General features: G+C 43.1%; 1 protein-coding gene across 1 annotated transcript in view; it reads right to left on the reverse strand.

Annotated features, from left to right (window-relative positions):
• Positions 1–19979, reverse strand: part of gabrb2a (gamma-aminobutyric acid type A receptor subunit beta2a) — a gene marked incomplete at its 3' end in the record, with an annotated part of 32491 nt that extends 12512 nt beyond the window's left edge. The window contains exons 1-4 of the mRNA XM_080501841.1: positions 19900–19979; positions 19665–19765; positions 19175–19242; positions 7863–8083 (exon numbers count right to left, since the gene is read on the reverse strand). Of these exons, the coding sequence (XP_080357967.1) occupies positions 7863–8083; positions 19175–19242; positions 19665–19765; positions 19900–19973 (464 nt within the window). The 5' untranslated portion in view covers positions 19974–19979. The remainder of the gene's footprint in view (positions 1–7862; positions 8084–19174; positions 19243–19664; positions 19766–19899) is intronic.
• Positions 19980–20989: the final 1010 nt, after the last annotated feature.

Here is a 20989-nt window from a genome sequence, read left to right on the forward strand (position 1 = left end):
ATCCAGCAAATGTATTTTCTAAAAACATTTAGAAAATTTTGCACAATTTTGGGGAATTTTACATATAAAAACAGAAACTTTGTTTATACCAGACATGCGCTGCACAAATATGTTGGGATATACGGCGGCGGGATGCTGCACTGCTTTTATTTTCATAACAATGCAAAAAAAGTTCATCCACTTGTCACACAACCATACACTAAAGAGCCGTCGCGTGTGGGACAGGTTCACTCAGAGCGATGCACTTCCTGTTACACATGACAAGTTGGCCAGAATTGAGACGGGCTGGCACCCGGCCGGGTCATCCTCCCCCCAGGCTGTCTGAGAGTGGACACACACACGCACACACACACACACACACACACACACACACACACACACACACACACACACACACACACACACACACACACTACTGATTGATATAAAATATGATAACATCATGCAACCATTATTAATAATGGCAGCCTGTGGGAGAATTCCCAGTACGAGTTGAAGCATTTGCTGTAACTGCGGGTTTCCCGTGTCATGGCTGGTTATGATCACCACATCAACTTATCGCTTTAGTCATTCATTCAAACATGACAATGTACAATGGAACATGACCAATCTGATCAGGATGGACCATAAAAAAAATTATTTTACCAAGTTTTTGCTTTGTATTGTTTTTGGTATAATGTTAAAATACTTTCCAATTTTCAGTCTCTCTAATACCCGATGAAATGATAATACTTTTGTTTTTATTTATTTTGTTTACACACACACACACACACACACACACACACACACACACACACACACACACACACACACACACACACACACACACACACACACACACACACACACACACACACACACACACGGAAGTGTTCATACAATGTAAATTGTATGTATAATATATGGTGAAATCATAAAATGAAAAATGAAAATACAGCCAAGGCTGATCAATTTACATGTCGTGTTTTAGTGTCACGTTTGCTTTGGAAGCAAATTGAAGTGTTAAAAAAAACAAAACAAAAAAAAACTTTTCCGTGTCATTTTAAATCTCTTTCCTGCTCTGCAAATAGAAATAAACTGCTGGAGCAGAGGGACGTGGTGGCAGTAAAAAACTACATCACAATGTCTTTCTTTTTACTGAACTTCATCATATCTGCATATGCATCTTGAAGAGTGATTTGTCTTTAATTATTAAGAGCAAAAGTTTATTTGAAATGTTTCTACAGAAGATGTGCAGCTCCCCTGGGCCTCGCCTGGCAAGTTTGGGATTTCATTTTTTTTTTTTCAAGATGCAGAGACTCAGTCTTTCTCTTACACTCTTAGTCTCTCTCTCTCTCTCGCGCGCGCTCTCTCTCTCTTTCTCTTTCTGTCTTTCTGAGTCTATCTGCCTCCTTTTTCTTGCTCTCTGGGCTCTTATGTAAGAGCCAGTTAGCAGGGCCGTGGTGCACTGGGGGATTAACACAGGAGTCTCATTTCTGTCCTAGTTTACCCCTTTTTCCATGGCTACAACTTACTGGGATTTTGTGCTCGGCGGGCAGGCCGCTCATCACTCACCATCATCACCATCGCCACCACTAAATCATCATGGTGGCACAGAGGAAACACAGGGGAAAAGCAAAATGAGGCCAAAATGGCAGGGGTAAAAATAACAGCCTATTTATAGCCCACCTACATCATCATCAGCAGAAGTCTCGCAGCTTTTTCCGTCTAAGATTCTGCATCGCTGATCAGGAGCTGCTCCCGCACGCCGAGTCTGGGCTAGCATGTCCATTACACACGCCAACAAATGATAAAACGCTGATAATAAGCGAGGAGGAGAAAAAGATGAGGGTTTCTCTGCAGGATTCCCTCCCCATCGCTGCCTCTCCTCCTCCTCCTCCTCCTCCTCCTCCTCTTCTTCGTCATCTCCACTGCAGCGAGAGTCTGCCATGGAGCTCTGCAGCAGCATCAGCAGCAGTGCTCATGAAGCTTGTTTGCTCTTCATCATCATTGAGGGCCAGCCTCGTTCTTTCATCCCAAACCTGCTGGCGAAGAGAGGCCGGGCTGTAGCAGATCACGCAGATTCGAACACGCTACATTTGCTCTGCGTCGGAGCTAATAGGACACTGAGTTCTCAAAAAAAAAACTCTTTTTTTTTTTTTGTCATGCCCGTTCACTCACAGTTCAGAACGGGCTCTCTCTCTCTCTCTCTCTCTCTCTCTCTCTCTCTCTCTCTCTCTCTCTTTGTGTGGACCCCCCCTAAGGCAGCCTGTGCACCTTTATTCCAAATGACCTTGTTTACGGACATAACACAACCGACCAGACAGAATCTCATTTCCAGGGTGCATCACAGCAGAGAGACTGGACACAGAAGGAGATTTTCACAGGTTTGCGAAGCCCCGTACAGCCTTTAATTAAACTGACGTGTTATTACATGGGCCTTCTAATGATAGTTTAAAAAAAAAGAAAAAAGAAAAAAGAAAAAAAGATGATCCCTTCAGAAGTTAGATTAAGATGGAGAGGCTTCCTCCATTTTGGAGAGAGAGCCCATGTTGAGCTGAAGACATGCACGTAGGATTGTCTCTCTCGGCTCAGACATTGTTGCCAGATTCGAAAATAAAATGTCTGCAGTCACTCCAGAAAAGGCTCCTATGTGTGCCAGAGCTTGTCCAATCAAATGAGAGGTTTCTTCGTTTCAGAATAAAAGGCTCATCCGAAGACACACGCGGCTCCAGACGCCGTCCTGCCTGATCAGTAACTTCAGGAAGAGAAGGGGAACTTTGAAGGTGATCCCACAGCTGGATTGACAGAAGAGGAAAAAAAAAAGGGGGGGTGGGGAGGTGGAGGGGCTTCCTCCTCCTGGAGGCTCATCTACTGAGCCGCAGAAGGCGACAGTGTCAGTCTCTATAGACCAAGGATGTGTGGAGTTACAATATTCACAGCAGGAGGAGGAGAGAGGCTGGAGAGGGTGATGACACGGAGGGATGGAGCGATGGGGGGGGGGGGGGGGGGGGGGGTGTCCTAATAATTTCTCCATTTTGAATAAAGTCTGACCTTCACTTCTCTTCCTTTATTTTTGTCTCTTCCTACATTTTTCCGTCTCTCTCTGTGAATTTGGAGAGACATGTATCTGGAGTCATGCACTGAATGCTTCTGTTGTTATTTTTTTCCTTCTTCGTGTGTGTGTGTGTCTGTGTGTGTGTCTCTCTCTCTCTCAGCCTGGGTGGTATCCGTGTTATTGGCTGAGCCTTTTCAGGGGCCGGGTAATTAGATCAGACTGCCTCTCCCACAGAGTCAAACCGAGCTCTAAAGTGACAGTTGGGAGCACTGTTGTAATTTTCTGCTCCTCCTGGTAATTGAAGACCGGGATTTGGCCAGGATTGGGATGCACTATATATCCAGAGAATAAGGAGTAAACAGCACCCTCACCCTTGGTCCTCCTGCTCCTCTTCCTCCTCCGTGCTCAACCCCAAAAATAACACTCGCCCACTCACACTCAGCCACCCACATACACCGATCTTGCACTCACAAGCGTTTAAAGCCTCCTGCAAACTAAACAACAGGCTCATCTACTGGTGCTCCCCTGGTACAGCGTTAGCTAATTTCAGTTAGATCAGCACAAATCCACGTTCACCTTCGAGGCTGGTAATATGTTTGCTTTTGCCGCTCATTATTCAAGGATTTGGTGAGACAACAAGATGTTGGACGGCGTGACTTATTTGTGAGACGTTTAAACAAAGGTAAACCAGGAATGAAATAATGTGGAAAAGTATGTCGTGAATGTGTTTAATTTTACAGTTGGGACACCAGCTGTTTCTGGATTGTGAACAGATCATTTGATTGGTTGAGGTTTGTTATGAAGTGAATGAGAATGTATTGGTAATTATTTGCTAAATTTTAGCTTCCTGACTCGCTTATTGTGCCTCTTTTATTACAGAAATACTGTCAAAACGTGTCTCCACAAGAATGATTTCTTAATCTTTTCTAGTGAAGTGCACTTATTTGGTTACACGTATTTATTTAGTGAAATACAATATTTTCAAACTGCCTCCTTTTAGTTTGTCACAATGTGAAGTCTCTCAGCAAAAGACAATGGGAAAGTTGACAATCATTCCTCCAAAGTAGGGATTCCCCCGGAGGAAAGGATGCAAGCCCCCTCTCTGATGTCTGATGTGCCACAACATTAAAGGGAAGCAAAACGCTGCTGGACACACCATCTCAGTACGCTGTTATACAGGTCTGATCCAGACTTCATAAAGTTGCTATTCCTTTAGTTTTCTTTTTTGACATGTGCAATATTAATTTGGCCAACCTCAGAGCAGAAAAATCTGGATCAATCACTCATCTAATCACTGGTTTGTTGATCAGTTCTCCTTGGATATGGTGAAACTTAATGTAAAACATAATGTTTCCCATGAGGAAATCCTCAAATGTGATGCACTGTTATACATTCAATATTTTGCTCCCTCCCTCGATTTGTTTTGGGGGTTTTTCCCCACCATAGCCGCATACTGCAATGTTTGACCTGGCCCCACATGCAGACCACAATTAATGTATTACTCAATATATGTATTTTATAGTCATATAAACATATTGCATCCGGCTTTATAAAGGACATTTTCTACAGGTATTCAACATGTTAAAATTTTGACATTTTACTTGCACGTTATTATTCCTCACCACTGCTTCGTTAATCAGGTACTATAGAATCACATTGTATTATAATTATGAAGTTCCTCTCACATTCTTCCTTGAGCTTAAATGTTTATTACTGTGCATATATGTGTTTGTTTTGGGTGGTAGGCTCTCTGACCTCACAGCGATACGGTTGTGGGTTTGAATAAAGCCCATGCTTTTTAATGTGGAGTTTGCGTGTTTCCCAGAGTACCCAGAGGTACTCCAGTTTCCCTCCGCAGTTGAAGTACAATGGGAAAGACTCCCACAGACTGAAAAGAGGGACAGTGTCACTGTGAGCCAAAAACCACTTCACCTGCATTACTGTACACTACTGTGCCAAAAAAAGCTACTTGCATCCATCAATAATACATTTTTCACATCATGAATATTATGAAAACATCTGTGCAGGTCAGATTTTAAATTCAGGAACTCAAACCTGCCAGAGTCCCACTGGTGATCTATACACTCACACAAACACACGGCACTGGAAATACTTTGCGGGCAGATTACCAGCCAGACGTAAACTCAGATGCTCTGACAGCATGTATGTTCACATACATCCATCGAGGCTGTTGAAGGCTCGGCGTCTCCTCTCAGATAGCCGTCTCCTGCACATCCACTAAAGCCCTGCTGCTGCAACCAGCCGGCCCGTCTCTACAGGTATGTGTCAGCGTGCTCAGAGCGCACAGGCATCTGGCCGGGCTGACTCTGACAGCAGCTTGTGTCTGGACTTGCTAGCATCAAATAAAACCTGGACCAAACCCACGAACCAAATAATGGAGCAGCCGGGAGGCAGCGGCACTGACAAGGACAACGCATCCGAGGTAACAAACCCTCCTCCGTGGCGCACGCACACCTTGGATATTTACATTTTTGCCACTCGGCAAGCCTTCGTAGTTTTTTGATCGTTAAGCAAAAATATGTGGGAGGCTCATATGAGTGAGGCGGAGTGATATAAATTGCATTTTGTCAGCTGTTGAAACAAAATATAGCAATGAATAATCTGGTGCAGTGCAGATACTTAATTTTTTAAGCAGTCTTTGCGCAAGAAGGGCATTTCAGTCTAGAGAGAGTGACTGAACACTGCAACATCTTGAATTAGCAACAATAACCTCGGCTTTTTAACACACACACACACACACACACACACACACACACACACACACACACACACACACACACACACACACACACACACACACACACACACACACACACACACACACACACACACACACACATCGGAAAAGGAGGCTGACAAATCAGAGGAGGCAGCAGCACGGTGACGGACGGGTTGTGCCTGCACAGTCAAATATGCAGCATCAGTGCAAATACAGATTCAGTGTTTGTATTGAACTGCTACATTATTGATTTTGACTTATCAAATATGGATGGCAGCAGCCTCAGAGGAATCACAGTCCAGCGCCACAAAGAGATGCTGTATAGATGGGCCGAACTCTTGGAGACTCAGTCCGACTGGTTGTGCCATACTGTTTTATTATTGATCCCAACCAATAATTAATAATTGAAATTGATTATCTTCAGGAGATATACAAGGGAGGCACACTATGGAGGCACGCAGTGCCTCTTACAGTATAAACATCTGGTAAACGATGATTCTACTTGTTCTGGCCGCAAATTCAGGGTTGTGACCATCATTGCCTGCAGTTATTATAACACTGGGTGCACACACTTCTTACTGACACCTGAAAACATGGCAGCATGCCTTCGAAGAGGGAATGTGGAGTCAGACAAACAATAGTTGTGAGTGAGTCAGCATTGTCGTCGCATTACCTAGTCTGTGCCCCTTCTGAGGCAAACTAATCCTCCAAGGTAAACACATTCCAAGGATATCAACGACTTTTGAAAAGACAAAAAATACACTCTGTCACTTTTTTTGTTTTTTTGCAAAAGGCAATGATAAATAATAGGAAATAAAAAGTGCTTGTCATGAGAATATCGAGTGTTTCAGACTGGACTTCAGGGGCCTTTGTTTGGAGTTTACATGTTCTCCCTGTGCACATGTGGGGTTTCTGCTGGTACTACGCCCAGTCTTGACAATCACACAACTCAGGTTAATCGGTGACACCAAGGACCGGCTCTGCTAAAAATGTGCCCATATAGAAATGAATGCAAACTTGATATTGAGCACATATGTGGAGGCTGATCTGCGAACGGGACTCACTGAGGATCGCATCTGACAGACGGGCAAAATAACACACGTTAACCACTTAACACATTTGCCTTTATGAATATGGAATATCAGATGTGTATTCCTGATCACACAGAACACTTGTGAAGAGTTTATGGTAATAAGATTAATGTATAAATCATGTTTTTAAAAAAAAAATGTGAGCTTGGAGTCCTTTCCGTACAGTCTGCATGTTCCTCCTGAGCATGGGTGGGTGTTTGATAGTTGTGAATGTGTGTGATTTGTCTGTTTGTTGATGCATAATGAAGCCCCTTGCAACCCTATGTTTGGTAAAGTATCATGGAAGTTGGACGGATGATGTTTTTATTATCTCAAAGGTATTTATCAAGGGGCATTCATTTCTCTTGCTCTCATCACCTGTCTGCCAACATATGAGTACACTGGTTAAATTAATAATAAACTATGGTGAAAGGAATAAATCCTCCTTTCTCATAAGTCTTTAAAACAACAAAATATATTTTTTTGTATATTTGATCTTGATGGATGTCTGTAAAACACTCTTGTTTTCCCTTCTTTCATATTAATATATCTTTACGCTCAGGCTTTTGTGTGTCACCTCCTTAATTCTGAGCTCCATAATAATCCATCACCGTGCATAAAAAAGGTCCCAGGTAAATGAGAAAAACAGCCACGTGGCTGTGGGTGATAACTTTGCGAGAGGTTTGGCTAACATGGAGGTTTTCTGTCACATTTCTTCCCTCCATTACTTAGGGAAGGCTCCTGTGCTCACAGACCTCAGCAGATAATTTAAGAACGACGTTACTGTTGCTCCTTAGAGCGGTCGTATAAGCTCAGAAGAAGAGACCCAAGCACCGAGCTGTGTCACGCTGAGCACAAAAAATGACACGTCACAAAAGTTTCAATTCTCCTCAGACTTCATTAAAGGAGACTTAGTCACAAACCATGGGCCAGAAACAATCACATTACGCCATTATGCGTCGTGATCAATCCTCTAATCATGACACGATAAGAAGGGCAGCAGTAAAAGGCTTACCTGAGTCCATAAAGCACAGTCCCATCCGGGTGGAGACGGATCATCCTGTTTTTGACCGTGACGCCGTGAACGAAGGACTTCTTGTCGTTGAGGAAGTAGGTGTCGGGGACCCACAGCTGGTCGGCCACTCGGTTATCCAAAGTCAGGTTGTAGGCGATCTCGGAGTAGGACAGACGCTTGTCCCGCCATGCTTGTTGGAAGTACATCGTCAAGGTGTAGTCCTGAAGGACAGAGGAAGGGGAGTTGGTCATTTAGAGCAGGACATAAAAGCCAAACATTGGCTGAGGGTCAATAATGTTTAACGCCTTCCCACAAAGTCTGCAGGCTGCATCTTTAGAGGATCTTTGTCCTCTGTTGTGTCAAGCGGCTTATGGCAAATGGAGCATCACTGCATGTCACGTCCCACTCATATCTGAACATGTGTCTCTGTCACAGCATGTTGTATGGACTCCTGCATTGTGAGAAGGTCAGCCAAAAGGTTGTCTGTGGTCAGAAAGGCCACAGCCAGTACTCGGGGCCACAATAGCCGAGGTTGTGGGGGTTAATATTCAACTATCCCCACTTAATTTGGTGACCATGACCAGAGGGGAGCTTTCTCTGCTGGCTGGCTATTGTCTCTTGCTAAAAATATCTGCTTTCACTTGAGCGAACGGAGCCTCTTTCTGCTTTGCGGGAGAGGATACTCGCTCTAATGCAACATGCCAGTAGATTTGTGCAGCTGGGGCTTCCTCCCTGTCTCTTTCGCTGTCTGGTTTTTGCATAATAAACAAGTAGACCTACGGAGTTTCAGGAGAGTCTTCCAGATTTAACCTTAGCGGGGGGTTCAGAACAGTATTTATACTGTACAGTTTGTTTTTACACATGCTCGGGAATGTGGCGGTAAACTGTACCTCCCCTCCTCTCACTCTCCCTGTGTCTTTTCTCTACTTCTCACTCTTAACAAAAGACTTACACCCACACAGCCACAGTAACACAGCACTGCAGTCGGATCTGCTTGGTTACAGTGTATTGCAGTGCAATCAGTGAGTGGGAAAACAAATTAGAAAAATACGGTCTGTGAAACAAGGCCCTTGAGCTTTTACTCCAAGCAGCCATCATTACTTATCACTATGTTTCTATGTTTCCGGCCCCTCCTTCCCCCCCATTACACATTGGCGTGACACTGCAAAGCAATAGCCACATTTACTGCTACACTCGTATCTTTCTTTGCATGCAGTGTATGCGACCAAAACATTGCGTATAAAAAGGGCATCTAAAAATACACGAGCTGCTGCCATGTTGATTTTTTATTTCTTTTTTCAAGAATGAAAAGTCAAGCGAGGACAGCAGTATTTTTATCCCATTTTTCAAGAGTTCCCACTGAAGTCTCCTCTTGCACTCACTCCCTCTCCGTCTCATTATCAGCCTGTCGATTGGATATCTCTATCGCCTCTGGGATCGTTAGTCGCTGCCTGCTGCAGGCTCGGCGTACATCTGGCGCTACATCGCTGTCTTTAGCAGCATCCTTCGCCATATTGACGGAGCACAGAAACACAAGGGGCTAGCAACGCATCAAAGGCAAAATAAGCAAAATGAAGAAAGTAATGTGAATTAGAGCCCTGTGGTGCCAGCGTGAGACTGTTTCGCGGCAGAAATAATCCCTTGATGTTTTGTCACAGACTCTAGGAGTGGAACATCCTTTGACATTTTGGCTGATACAATAACAAGGTCGTGGGGACTGATTGAGTTTGAGTATATCATACGCTCATTATGGGAGTCATTCACATTGTGAGAAAAATTGGAAAAATCGCCATCGCAATTAAGCCAAAAGTGACTTTAAATATCCAAGAAACAAATCAATAAGTAGAGGTAAATCACTCACAGTCATATCACAGAGGGGGGGATCTGCAAATTCTCACATTAATTAAATATTAAAGCTGTCAGAAGATTACATTTCTTTTAGTCCTGTAAAATTGATTTAATGACAGATGACTTTCACACTGGCAAAAAAAAATCTAAAACAAGCTGGAAGCTGTGTCCAAAATTACACTCTTACTTTTCCCTGTGCATCAATTCACTGATTTAAGATCATTATAAACCGCTGGTCTCTGTCATCAAGCTTTTTGTATCTAATATATGCACGTATGTGTGTGGATGTTACTATTTTCCCCTGAAGTTTTCAGGTTAAAAGGATTGACAGTTAACCTTTTGTGTCAAGCAAATTGTCAAAATAAAAACACCCACAGTGATTATAATTCCTTCTTGCAGCATGACAGAGAACCGGGACCCAGGAAGTGGTGAGGTGAGTTTCTCTCAGTGGGTTTCTCTCAAAATGTCTGAACACAAAACATTTTGGTGTTATGGCTTTTACATATGCACGTTGCCTCATTGTGGCGGGCTTAACAGCACATATATGCCCAGAGAACACCTGGGCCTGCATGCTGCCTCCTGGTGGTGCTGCAAAATGGCACCACAATTATGGCTTCACAGATGGCACCGTTTACCTTGGATTGGACATCACTTGAGCCGAGAGAGCGACACAAACTACAGCTACTTTCCCTTTTTCAAAGAAAACCACACAATGTTTTATAATGAGGGGGGTTGGTAAAGGCACTACGCTGAGGTGCAGGCATGACAACCAGGTTATTTTAATAGATAGGGAGCAGAGGACAACTCCTTTGACACTGAGAATCTGCATATGTGAGTAAGATTAAATTACACTGAAGGTTCCTGGAAGCAACTCCAGCTGAGCCTCACAGTCCTCACAGGGAGGACACAAAACGACACAAGAAAGCAGGTGAGCTGGATTTTGCTGCATTCAGCATCCAAAAATAAATGTTTGGGGGGGAAAAAAATGCTGCAGAAAACTGCGAGTCAGAACGTCCCATGCTGGAGTGCCGGTCTCCAAAGCGACCTTCAGTCTCCTTGTCACAGCGCTTCTCAGAAACTCCATTAACATCACACAGACGGCCCAGTGAGCATCAGTGAGGGAGACATCTTGTGGAGAACACCAACATTAAAAAAAAAAAAAAAAGGCCTGACAGCACTGAATATATAAATGAAAGATAGAAAAGAGGCTAGGCAAACTTAAAAAACATGAAGACAGGGTGCACAGTGACAGCGTCGCGCTGTAGATCTGTTTCTGGGCTAACAAACCCCCATTAAGAGCCCGGCAGAATGACACGGAGTACATTTGTGTTCTCCCTGTGAAATCTGTTGGACTACAGTTGTTACAAGTCCTCCATTATAAATAGATCCGCTGTCACAAGTGACACGGGACGGAGCTGCACATGGGTAAGCTTTAACACAACACATGCTGCCTGTTTTGTAAAGGAGGGATCGGGAAAACAGCTGGCATTACTACTTATTTCAGAAAGGAAACCTGCACATTTATCCTCTCATGTTTATGAACCGACGTCACCGACGCTCACTTTCATGTTTGTTTTACTACAAATCTAAAATAAAATATTAAAATAGGTTAGTAGTAGTGTATCAAATCATTACACTTGAAAAACCAAACCAAACAGATTAGTTTCAAGAATCTTCTGCATTAAGTATTGACTGACTAGTGACTTTCTCTTGTTTATTTCTGAGTTAGTAGTTACCAAGAGCTTTGGCCTCTGTTCTGTTTACTATTTAATGTGCAGTTTATTTGACTCTTATTGGACTGAGATCAAATCAGACCAGGAGGATCAAACATGAAAAAACTGCTTTACAAAAGTGAATCAATCCAGCCCTTGAGGTGACCTTGTAAAATGTAAAAATGCCAAAGACGTGAACGTAAATCTTTCAATAATACTTGTTGACTGGGGATTGTCGTGTTGGTAGAGGACATGACACATCTCTGAATGCTAAAAACTGGTCAGCAAATGGCAACAATGCTCAGCTGATAGAGCAGTGATGGCTTGCTAACTGCCTTATTGCTGATAAAATATTATCATAATGAAAGTCACAGTGAGGGAGGGGTGGAGTGAAGACATATGCTACAGACCGCAGGAGGCTGATTTTAAGTTTAACTGTTTCGCTATTAGCCCAGATATCACCTGATACCTTATCATACGAATATGGTGTAGTATTTTCATTTTGATCATCATAACTATAATTAACCCAGCGCCACATAAAACACTGAGGACTGGTTTAAGAAAAAAAATAAAACAGATGCATCAAGTGTTGCTCTGTGTGCTGCTGCCTCCTCTCCCTGCAGCTTTAGTGGACAGAGCAGACATCCACCATATTGCTAACACTTTCATGTGCGGTGCCCTGCTGCCGAGCGCTCCGCCACAAGCAGGGAAGAATCTGCTGATAACAACAAAGTCCTCTGTGCTGCGAGGAGACGAGTCGACATTTGGGCAGTAACGAGCTCGTCCGCGCACGCCGCTCCCCCACCTACAAGCCGGAGAACATGCACAGCATCATCGGCTGGCCGAGCTGGGTTTGTTCATTTGATGTGTTCTCCGTGTTTAAGTACAGGCTTCAGATTAAATATTAAGGGGTCAAGGAGGGAGTTAGTGCATTCTGAATGAGCTGTCGGCCATGCACGTCCTGAGGGAGGTGGCAGCATGGACGCCTTTATGACTCTCTTTCAAATGGGTCATTTTTCAGCTACTTAGCCTCACTGAGAGAAAGCGCCTGACAGAACCATTAAGGGAGTCATCAGCACATTAAAGGCTTTTAATGGCGCTGGCTAACTCACGCCCTGTTGAAGGATGCGCTGATTTTTGTTTCCCACACTGACCATGATGAAGATGAAGACAAACCGCTTGCTGAAACTATTGCTCTTGATATGAGACTTTGCAGGGAGACGCGTTGATAATTTCAGCAAAATGCAAACCGAACGAGAAAAACTGAGAATCTTAATTTAATGAATTCAATTTTATTGATTATAATGGTCAGTTGCATATGTCAAAGCACAAATGTGAGTTTTTTTCTAATAGCCTTGCATATAATAACATAAACAACATCACTGCTGTCCCTTTTGCGTGTGTAAGGTATTTCCTATTCCCCGTCTGTTCGGCTAATTGACGCATTCATCTTATGCACTGTACAAGTGACAAGTGACAGCCAATACATCTCATTAATTATATATTTAATCACAAATGCAAGAGATTTGATTGTGATGTAGATTGAGAAGGAGAGAAATATGACTTTGGGTTAAAAACATTAAAACATCTTTGAGTGAGAGCCCTTTAAAAGGTTAAATGGAACACACAAGGCAATTTAAAAATCTGTAAACATTCCAACTCTTTCTTCGCAGGATTTTACTCTCAGCCATGGAGCAATTGTGATTTTATTGAAAGTGGCCTTTTTATCTTATAAAAAAATAAAGCACCATAAACCAAATATTAAGCGCCGAGCCCAGCATGCATGTAAGGAAGCTGCAGGATTAAGTGTTGTTCTCGTGCTGTAATTATGCCGCTGACCATATTAATCTGTTACTCAGTGCGTCCACTCAGCATAACTAATGACATTGTTCTGGACAACCTGCATCCTCGTCTTAAGCTTTTGAGAAAGCTCGCAGAGCAAACAGAGCGGGCAGAATCAAAGCAGCAGCGGATGAACAAGAGAGGAAATTATTTCTTGTCTTTAAATATTCAAATAAATGGAAATTTAAGTGTTTGTTTGTTTTGTTTTGTGTTTTTTTATTAGTGATTTAGTTAAAAACTTAGACAGGCAGACCTTGTCAAATGCTGACTGGATGTAAGTAACATCTGCAGGAACAAGCTTCTCACATGTGCTGCTTTTTTCATTTTTTTTTTTCCTTTGTTGACTTTCATAAAGACATTCCTGTTGTATATAACCTTGGTTGGATGTTAGATGAGGTTTTTCACAGTTTTCTGCCATTTCATACACAATGTGAAGTCACGGAGCGGTACGCTGAGCAAACGCTAAGCACAGCCACGTTGCAGATATGGAGGAACATTCAGAGAAATTTCAGGTCGCGTCAAAAAATTCCAGCAAAGGTCATAAACTAACAAACACTGAGAATTCTTCACCTGGATTTTTTTTTTTTTTTTTTTTATCCTGAGGGGAGGCCTTATTTGCTTTTCCTTGACTTCCCCAGATCCACACACAAAAAAAGAGGCTGCGTTGTCATGGCAACACTGAGTAAAAATAACACAAGCTTATTTTCCACGAGCTGAAAATAAAATGGAACAGGATCAGTTTGGACAAACAAGATCAAAATGGTTGCTAATTCACAGACACAAGAAACAGTGGTTCTCCGAGAGGAGGCACGGTCAATGCCAAGCCTGATGTGTCTCCTCACCATCAGACACACACACACACACACCCAACCCCCCTGCAGCCCCCGGTCACCGGCCCCAATTATCTGACGGCCGGATCCCCTCACTCACATAAAGAGACCAGTGCTTGTCGGGATAATGATCTTAATAAAGGGAACGCTCACGCCCCACTAATTCCTCCATCCCAAAAGTCACCACAGCTGGTTTGTTTAAATCTTTTAATTCACAGCCAGCTAATTAACATTCAGAGGAGAGTATTATAGTACAGACAGCGCCTCTTAACAACCACCAACCTCAGGTATTTTACATGTAATTACCAAGCGGGAAGGAGAAAAGAAGAGGAGTGAAAATATTCATTTACATCCTTCCTCATTCCTGCCTCGCAGTGCACACTGGGCTGTACACAAACATATGGATCGCATGCCGAAGACATTATTATGCAGCACTGATGCATCGCTGAGACAACAGACTCGACTTGTATTTAATCAGCTGCACTGGCTGTGTGCAGAACACTTTTAAATGCACCGTAACCGAGGTTCGGTTCCTGGATCTGTGATTTCAGCGAAAACAAACAGCATTATGCAAATGGGAGTTCAGCTGCTAAGTGAGGGAGATGAGTGATGGAGCGAGATGTCGGCACTCAACAGACAGACAGGCAGACAGACAGACAGACAGGCAGACAGACAGACAGACAAACAGCGGAGTTCGGGGGGGGGGGGGGGGGGGGTTCTCTGCCATGGGATCATATCTGTGCCATATTTTGCACTAACCCCAGTGAGTCAGCACAGCCCACCCAGCGTGGTCACACCTCGGACTCGGAGGACACTTCCCTCTCAAAATAGCACATTTGTAATGTCATGCAGGCGAAGCTGCTTCCGCAGCGCTGACTGACCTGCACAATCTTATTGCCCGACAACATGGCTGACCTTTGAGCCTCAACGGGCCAACACGGTGGATCACACACACAAAAAGAAAAACTCCAGCATGGCACATGTGAACACGGCTGCATGAGCATTAGAGAGAGAGAGAGAAAACTACAAATCCCATTTGCATACACAAACAGCACTTTAACAACCGTCATGCCCTTCATGTGAGCGGAGAACAAAAATGCCACAATGGCTTCAGTCAGCCTCGACCAAAAATGCAGAGTTCATTCTCCACCAGAGGCATTTTTATCTTTAATTAGAGGAGCGAGCAGCTGTCTACAGCCCCGTCCTGCACACCACAGTGATGGCAGGCCCTGCACACAAACACTGAGCTCAGATCCACTCACATTCCTTCCACTTCACACAGCAGATTCCTCCATTTTCCTCCAGGTTGACACACTGTGTTCATCGGGCATAACTGGGACGAACTTGATTGGTTTTATCATACAGAAAAGAAACAATTGGGAAGAGAATTAGCTTTAGAAGAAGAGTTTTGTCCTGACTGGGATCTGGTCATATCAAAGCCATTGCTTCACTAGAATGTCCACAATGTATTCTACCTCTTTACAATGATCTCAACATTTCCTGGACTTTGTTGAAGTATAATGTTGAAAATTACGACCTAAATATACGATACGATATAAATATTTTACTACTCTGTAAAACAAGTTACTGTTACAGGTTTCCCAAATTAAATAAGAAGCACAGTATGTGCTTGTAAAGTAAATGGATAATAGAAAGTAGATGTGGCATTTCATTTTGGAAACTTGTAATAGTAATTTGTTTTACAGAGTAGTTAAATGTTTATATGTAGATCATAATTTCCAACATTATACTTCAACAAAGTCGCCATCGTGTTGAGAACAACACTTCATAAAGTTACACAATGTAAAACTACTATTTTGGCAGAAACATGCAAGTAATTCATTCCAATTATGAAATGAATACGTTTTAGTTCATATTTCATCAGGTTGACACTTTACGTTTCATTGTAGTTGTGGAGGTGATGTCTTTGCAGCCTCCAAACTCAATTATAAAAGCTGTCTGTTGTTGTTTACTCTGCTGTTTCTGCTTATTCTCATGTCCATATTTAAGGGGCTTACATTTGGGGTCCTATAACTGAAGCTTGGACGTGACCTAAGACTGATGAAAACCAGAGGCTGACAGTGTTAAGTGTTCAGTTTCTGTTTGTGATTCTCTCTTTTTGTGAAGAGGATGTACATACCATTGCTACTTTGCCCTGTCAGCATGAATATCAGGTTAGACATTCGTCATTGGCTTCAATGTTTTATTAAATTCCTGCTTCTTCAATTCAGCGAGTAAGCTAGAACAATACTATATATTTAGAACAATACTAAATACAGATCCTCAAGGTCAAAATAAGAAAATTAAGCATACAATAAGTCGAGGCTTTCTGTTTAATTTACTTTGAGATTCAAATTCCTTTCTTTTACCTTTCATTGTCTATTCTATTTTATAAATAGCAGCTTTATTGCTGATTTACTGATTTTAAGCAACATGTACAGGAATGTCGCTCAAGTGTTGGTCAAAGCTCAATATTGCTTAAAATACCTGTGCGTGTCTTTCACAGGTTTCTGCGGTATCCAAAGTATTGTGCTAACTTTTTTTGGACTATGTGAATAAAAATGCATAAGAAGCATTGGGAAAGTTCTGGTTTGGTGGGATGTTTTTGCTACAAAGATAATTTAGGTTTTTTTTGTAATTGTGATATTTAACAGGCCAATTAAGACGATACACGTAAATGTAGACGTCAATATAGAAAATAAATGTTGTTTTTTTTCTACATTCAAAGCCACAGTGAAGCTGTTTTGTGGTGTTACACACTGCAGGTCGTCTGTGACAACACTCAGGTCTGCAGTAACTTCGCCTCAGCTTGTTTCATTAGAGGACGCGGTGAAACTGATCACGGTAACCTTCACCTCTCTCTCCCACCCTGCTCTCCGGCTGCCTTCAACGGTTTATATCTAGCCTCTCAGTGTTGTTCTCCCTCTCAGCACTTTAATCTTAAAAGCAGCTGCCCCTGATGAGGAAGATCAAAGCAGCTCTGCACCAAGCACAGGTCACCGACTCCATCCTCGTGATCAGGCTGCACGGTGATATTATTGATCACGCTCAGATCAATCTCGTCAACCGCTGTTATCCTGTATTGCGCCAAAGGGAGCTGGACATTGGGAACGGAGGAGGAGATTCGAACCTGTTATGTAAGTTTTAGGGAGATTTCTCACAAGGTAACAAGAAAGTGCGACAACTATGAGGGGGTTATTTTATTTTACTTTATTTTTTTTTTTTCTTTACTTTTTGTCGAAATATGCCTGCCGTGTCAGAGGGACGCCTGTGCAAATCTGGCAGAGAGAGAGCTTTTCTGAGAAATGAGTGAGATGAATGCTCTCTCATAGCCACGGGGAGTTGCATGACGTCAGTGGCCATTCACTGTTTGTGCACAGTTTTGTGTTTTGTTACAGACACACACACACACGGACGTATGAAGCAGTGTTTTTTTTCCAGATGAATGCTTGCATAGATGCCGAGATCTTAAGTAAGATAACCCTTTGGAGTAAGGCAGAGGTGGATTACATGGCTACATGGCTGCTGAGCCCAGAGTCAAAGTCAGAGAGAGAGAGAGAGAGAGAGAGAGAGGTGAAAGCCAGTGAGGGGTTTCTATTTCAAATCTCTCCGGACCCCCAAGGCACTTCCGTTCTCGCAGCATCCTCCACCAAAATAAATCATTCCCATCAAAGGAATCAAAGGAGAAGCTGAGACCATTCAGAGCTTCTCCTCACCCAAAGCAAACTCACATCAGTATTTCAAAAAAAATAAAAAAAATAACACCACCCGGGACTTCTCAAAATGGCCTTCAGACACAGGTTTTTACACAACATGACAAATTTAAATCTGACAGGCAAAATTAACCCAGCGTCAACTTTACAAATGGCTGAGTTATTAATAGAAAACACACACCCTTCCACTGCTAGTGGGGAAACTTGTTTTTTTTTTTTTATGCTCTTATATAACATTTCTATTATGTTGATCCATGAAGAGGCTGTCTTTGGATATGATTCTTCCTCATCCTCTGAACTCTTTCACTGATGGAGCTTATTATTCTTGTGAATCCATCAAAAAGAAAAAGAAAAAAAAAACATCCACGAGGAAAGCCATCATTTTTAAACGCAAGAAACGTGTGAAAGGCTTCCCAGCAGCACTACATGAGACTGCTGTCAGGTTCTTGTGGGCTGCAGTCGGTCGGTGCGCCTGTCACACGGATCGATAGGTGGTGCTCTTGCATGGGCTGCTGAACTTTTCCCCCTGTCCCCTCCAAGTCGTGCATTAAGTTCAAGTTTGCGCACCAGAGCGCCCCCCCCCCTTATCTCTCTTTTTTTTTTCTTGATTTTTGATTATCTTCCTATCTCTCACATTCTTATGAGAAACGGCGATGATGTGATCGCTGACTGACACGGATGCTTCGGGAAAAAAAATGACGAGAAGATGCTTCTTTTGGAGGAGCAGGGATGGTTTGTTGTTGTTTAAAAAAAAAAAAAAAAGCCATTTCTGCAAGGAAGGTTTGGAGGGGAAGGGGAGGGTGGTGCGTGTGTGTGAGCGTGCGTGTCAACAAAATTACACCACCGAGGCTTGACAACGTGAAGCAGTCACACACACACACACACGCACACGCACACGCACACACACACACACACACACACACACACACACACACACACACACACACACACACACACACACACACACACACACACACACACACACACACTGAAGCAGCAGCCCTCCGTGCGCGCAGCCGGGGCTGTGCGTCCGAGTGCGCCAGTGAGTGTGTGTTTTGAATTCAAATGCAGCAACACACCAGAGCTGCAAATGCGGAGACTGAGACGAGGATGGCGATGATGTTTGAGGGGAACGGAAGCCTTTACATTTTTCGTTATCTCCTTTTCTCTCGATTCAAGTGAAATGCATTGACCATTTACTCTCTCGCATATACGATCTCACACATTGACCCGTGACAATAAGTAGCCCACTTCAGAGGTTTGGCCGCATCGGGCGCAATTGGCAACATTAGGCGGAGCAATGATTAAAGAGGGAAAGACAAAATAAATAAATAAATAAAAAATAGGAATTAAAATCATTCACCTACCATATTGACTTCAGAGACCATGTCTATGCTGGCTATGTCTATATTCATTCCCACGGCCACTGGCGCACCTGTGAAGGGAAAAGCTGCGTTAAACACGGAAGATATGAATTATTCCCTCACCATGAAGCCTGAATTTAACAAATTCGTGACGCCAGCACAGATCCCTCTCCGATCTACAAGGAGGCTTATGCATCACCAAGCCTCGCAAGAAATCTTCACGTTCGGACACCCAGATGAGCTTAAATGGTGTTAATTTCGTTTATTTGGCGGAGTAATCAAACATTGATGAGCGGTATCGATCACGTTAAGAAGCCTCTCATCAAATGAAATATGCGCATCGTCTCCCCCCCAGCTTTTAATTGGAAAGGCCTGTTTGACTGTGAAGGGATGATTATGTAAATTAAAGCAGATTTTGCGATTCATTAAACAGGTATTGCGCGTCAGGAGGGCGTGAAAACATGACATTCCCGTTTTTCGGTTTGCTTGTTACCTCCGAAATCTGGCCTCAACCGAATGTCGTATCCTTTCATCAGCCTGTCCACTGTTTCTTTTACCAGAGGCATATTGCTCGGATCTTTGATATCCTTGACGCTGGGGAGAAAAAGGTGGTGCAACGCAAAACAGCTTATTAATATCACACCCTTGGCACGCTTTAACAGAGGGATACATGACATGCAAAAGACAAGAGGACGAGGAGGGGATAAAAATCATCCAGACGAGATTACCTTTGAGCCACGGCAAAAGTCATCAGAAAGGAAAAAATCAAAATCCCAATGTGGTTTTTCCTGATCCTCCCCATCGCAACAGTTTTTGAGGCGGTTCGGGATGCGAGTGAGGAACGCGCACATCCAACTTACTCCAGACGGTGCAGAGGAGCCAATGAGGGGCGCATGCGTGCAACCAGCCCAAGATCAAAGAGTGGAGACTGATGATGGCGGATGAGCAGTTTCCATTGCAGAGAAAAATATTAAAGGGACAAGTGAATGTGCGTAATGAAGAAACAAGCAGCGATGCCAGGAGTGGAAAATACAACAACGCTGGCGATTTTATGTGTCTTTTATTTTTTATTTTTTTTGTAAGCATGTTGATGTGTAATACATGGCCTATGTGTGTGTCTGTATTATGACAAGGTCAAACACCAGGATACACAGTTGGGTTAAAACAGTCACATTAAGTTAAGTTCAAGTTTATTCCTGCTGTTTTGTGACACGTTGCGGGGCTACAAAGACAACAGCGTCTCATCCTTTACGGCACATATATGCAAACATAATTACACAGCACATACAAAAATACAAAATGAATACCACAAACACTCAATCGTTTGTGTTTAATCCCACTCTTCCCTGCAATATTCCCTAAGTACCTGCAGTACACCTGAAAATGCAAGTGGAGCACCAGAGTGCCAGAGCAGACAGGCGGGATGGAAAACACAATCCCACAATTCATTTTCTCAGGTTTGAGTACATTTTTTGAAGCTGCAAGGAGGGACGCCAGCCTCCTCTAAATTGTCTTTGATCTTCTTGTAGTGGGAGCAGTGCTTCTGTAGAGGGCAAGCTTCTGAAAGCGTTGGTTCACTGTTGCATCACCACCAGTTACAGCCATCATAGATTATATCATCCACATCTTTTTGATGTGTTTCAGGAGGTTTGTGTGTCCTAAGCGTGTGTCCGGGCGTCATCATGCGCGCTCTGTGTGTGTGTGTGTGTGTGTGTGTGTGTGTGTGTGTGTGTGTGTGTGTGTGTGTGTGTGTGTGTGTGTGTGTGTGTGTGTGTGTGTGTGTGTGGTGGGGTTGAAAGTGATTGAGGCCTGTGAAGG

The sequence above is a fragment of the Blennius ocellaris genome (assembly GCF_963422515.1).
Source record: "Blennius ocellaris genome assembly, chromosome: 9".
Classification (NCBI taxonomy): Eukaryota; Metazoa; Chordata; class Actinopteri; order Blenniiformes; family Blenniidae; genus Blennius; species Blennius ocellaris.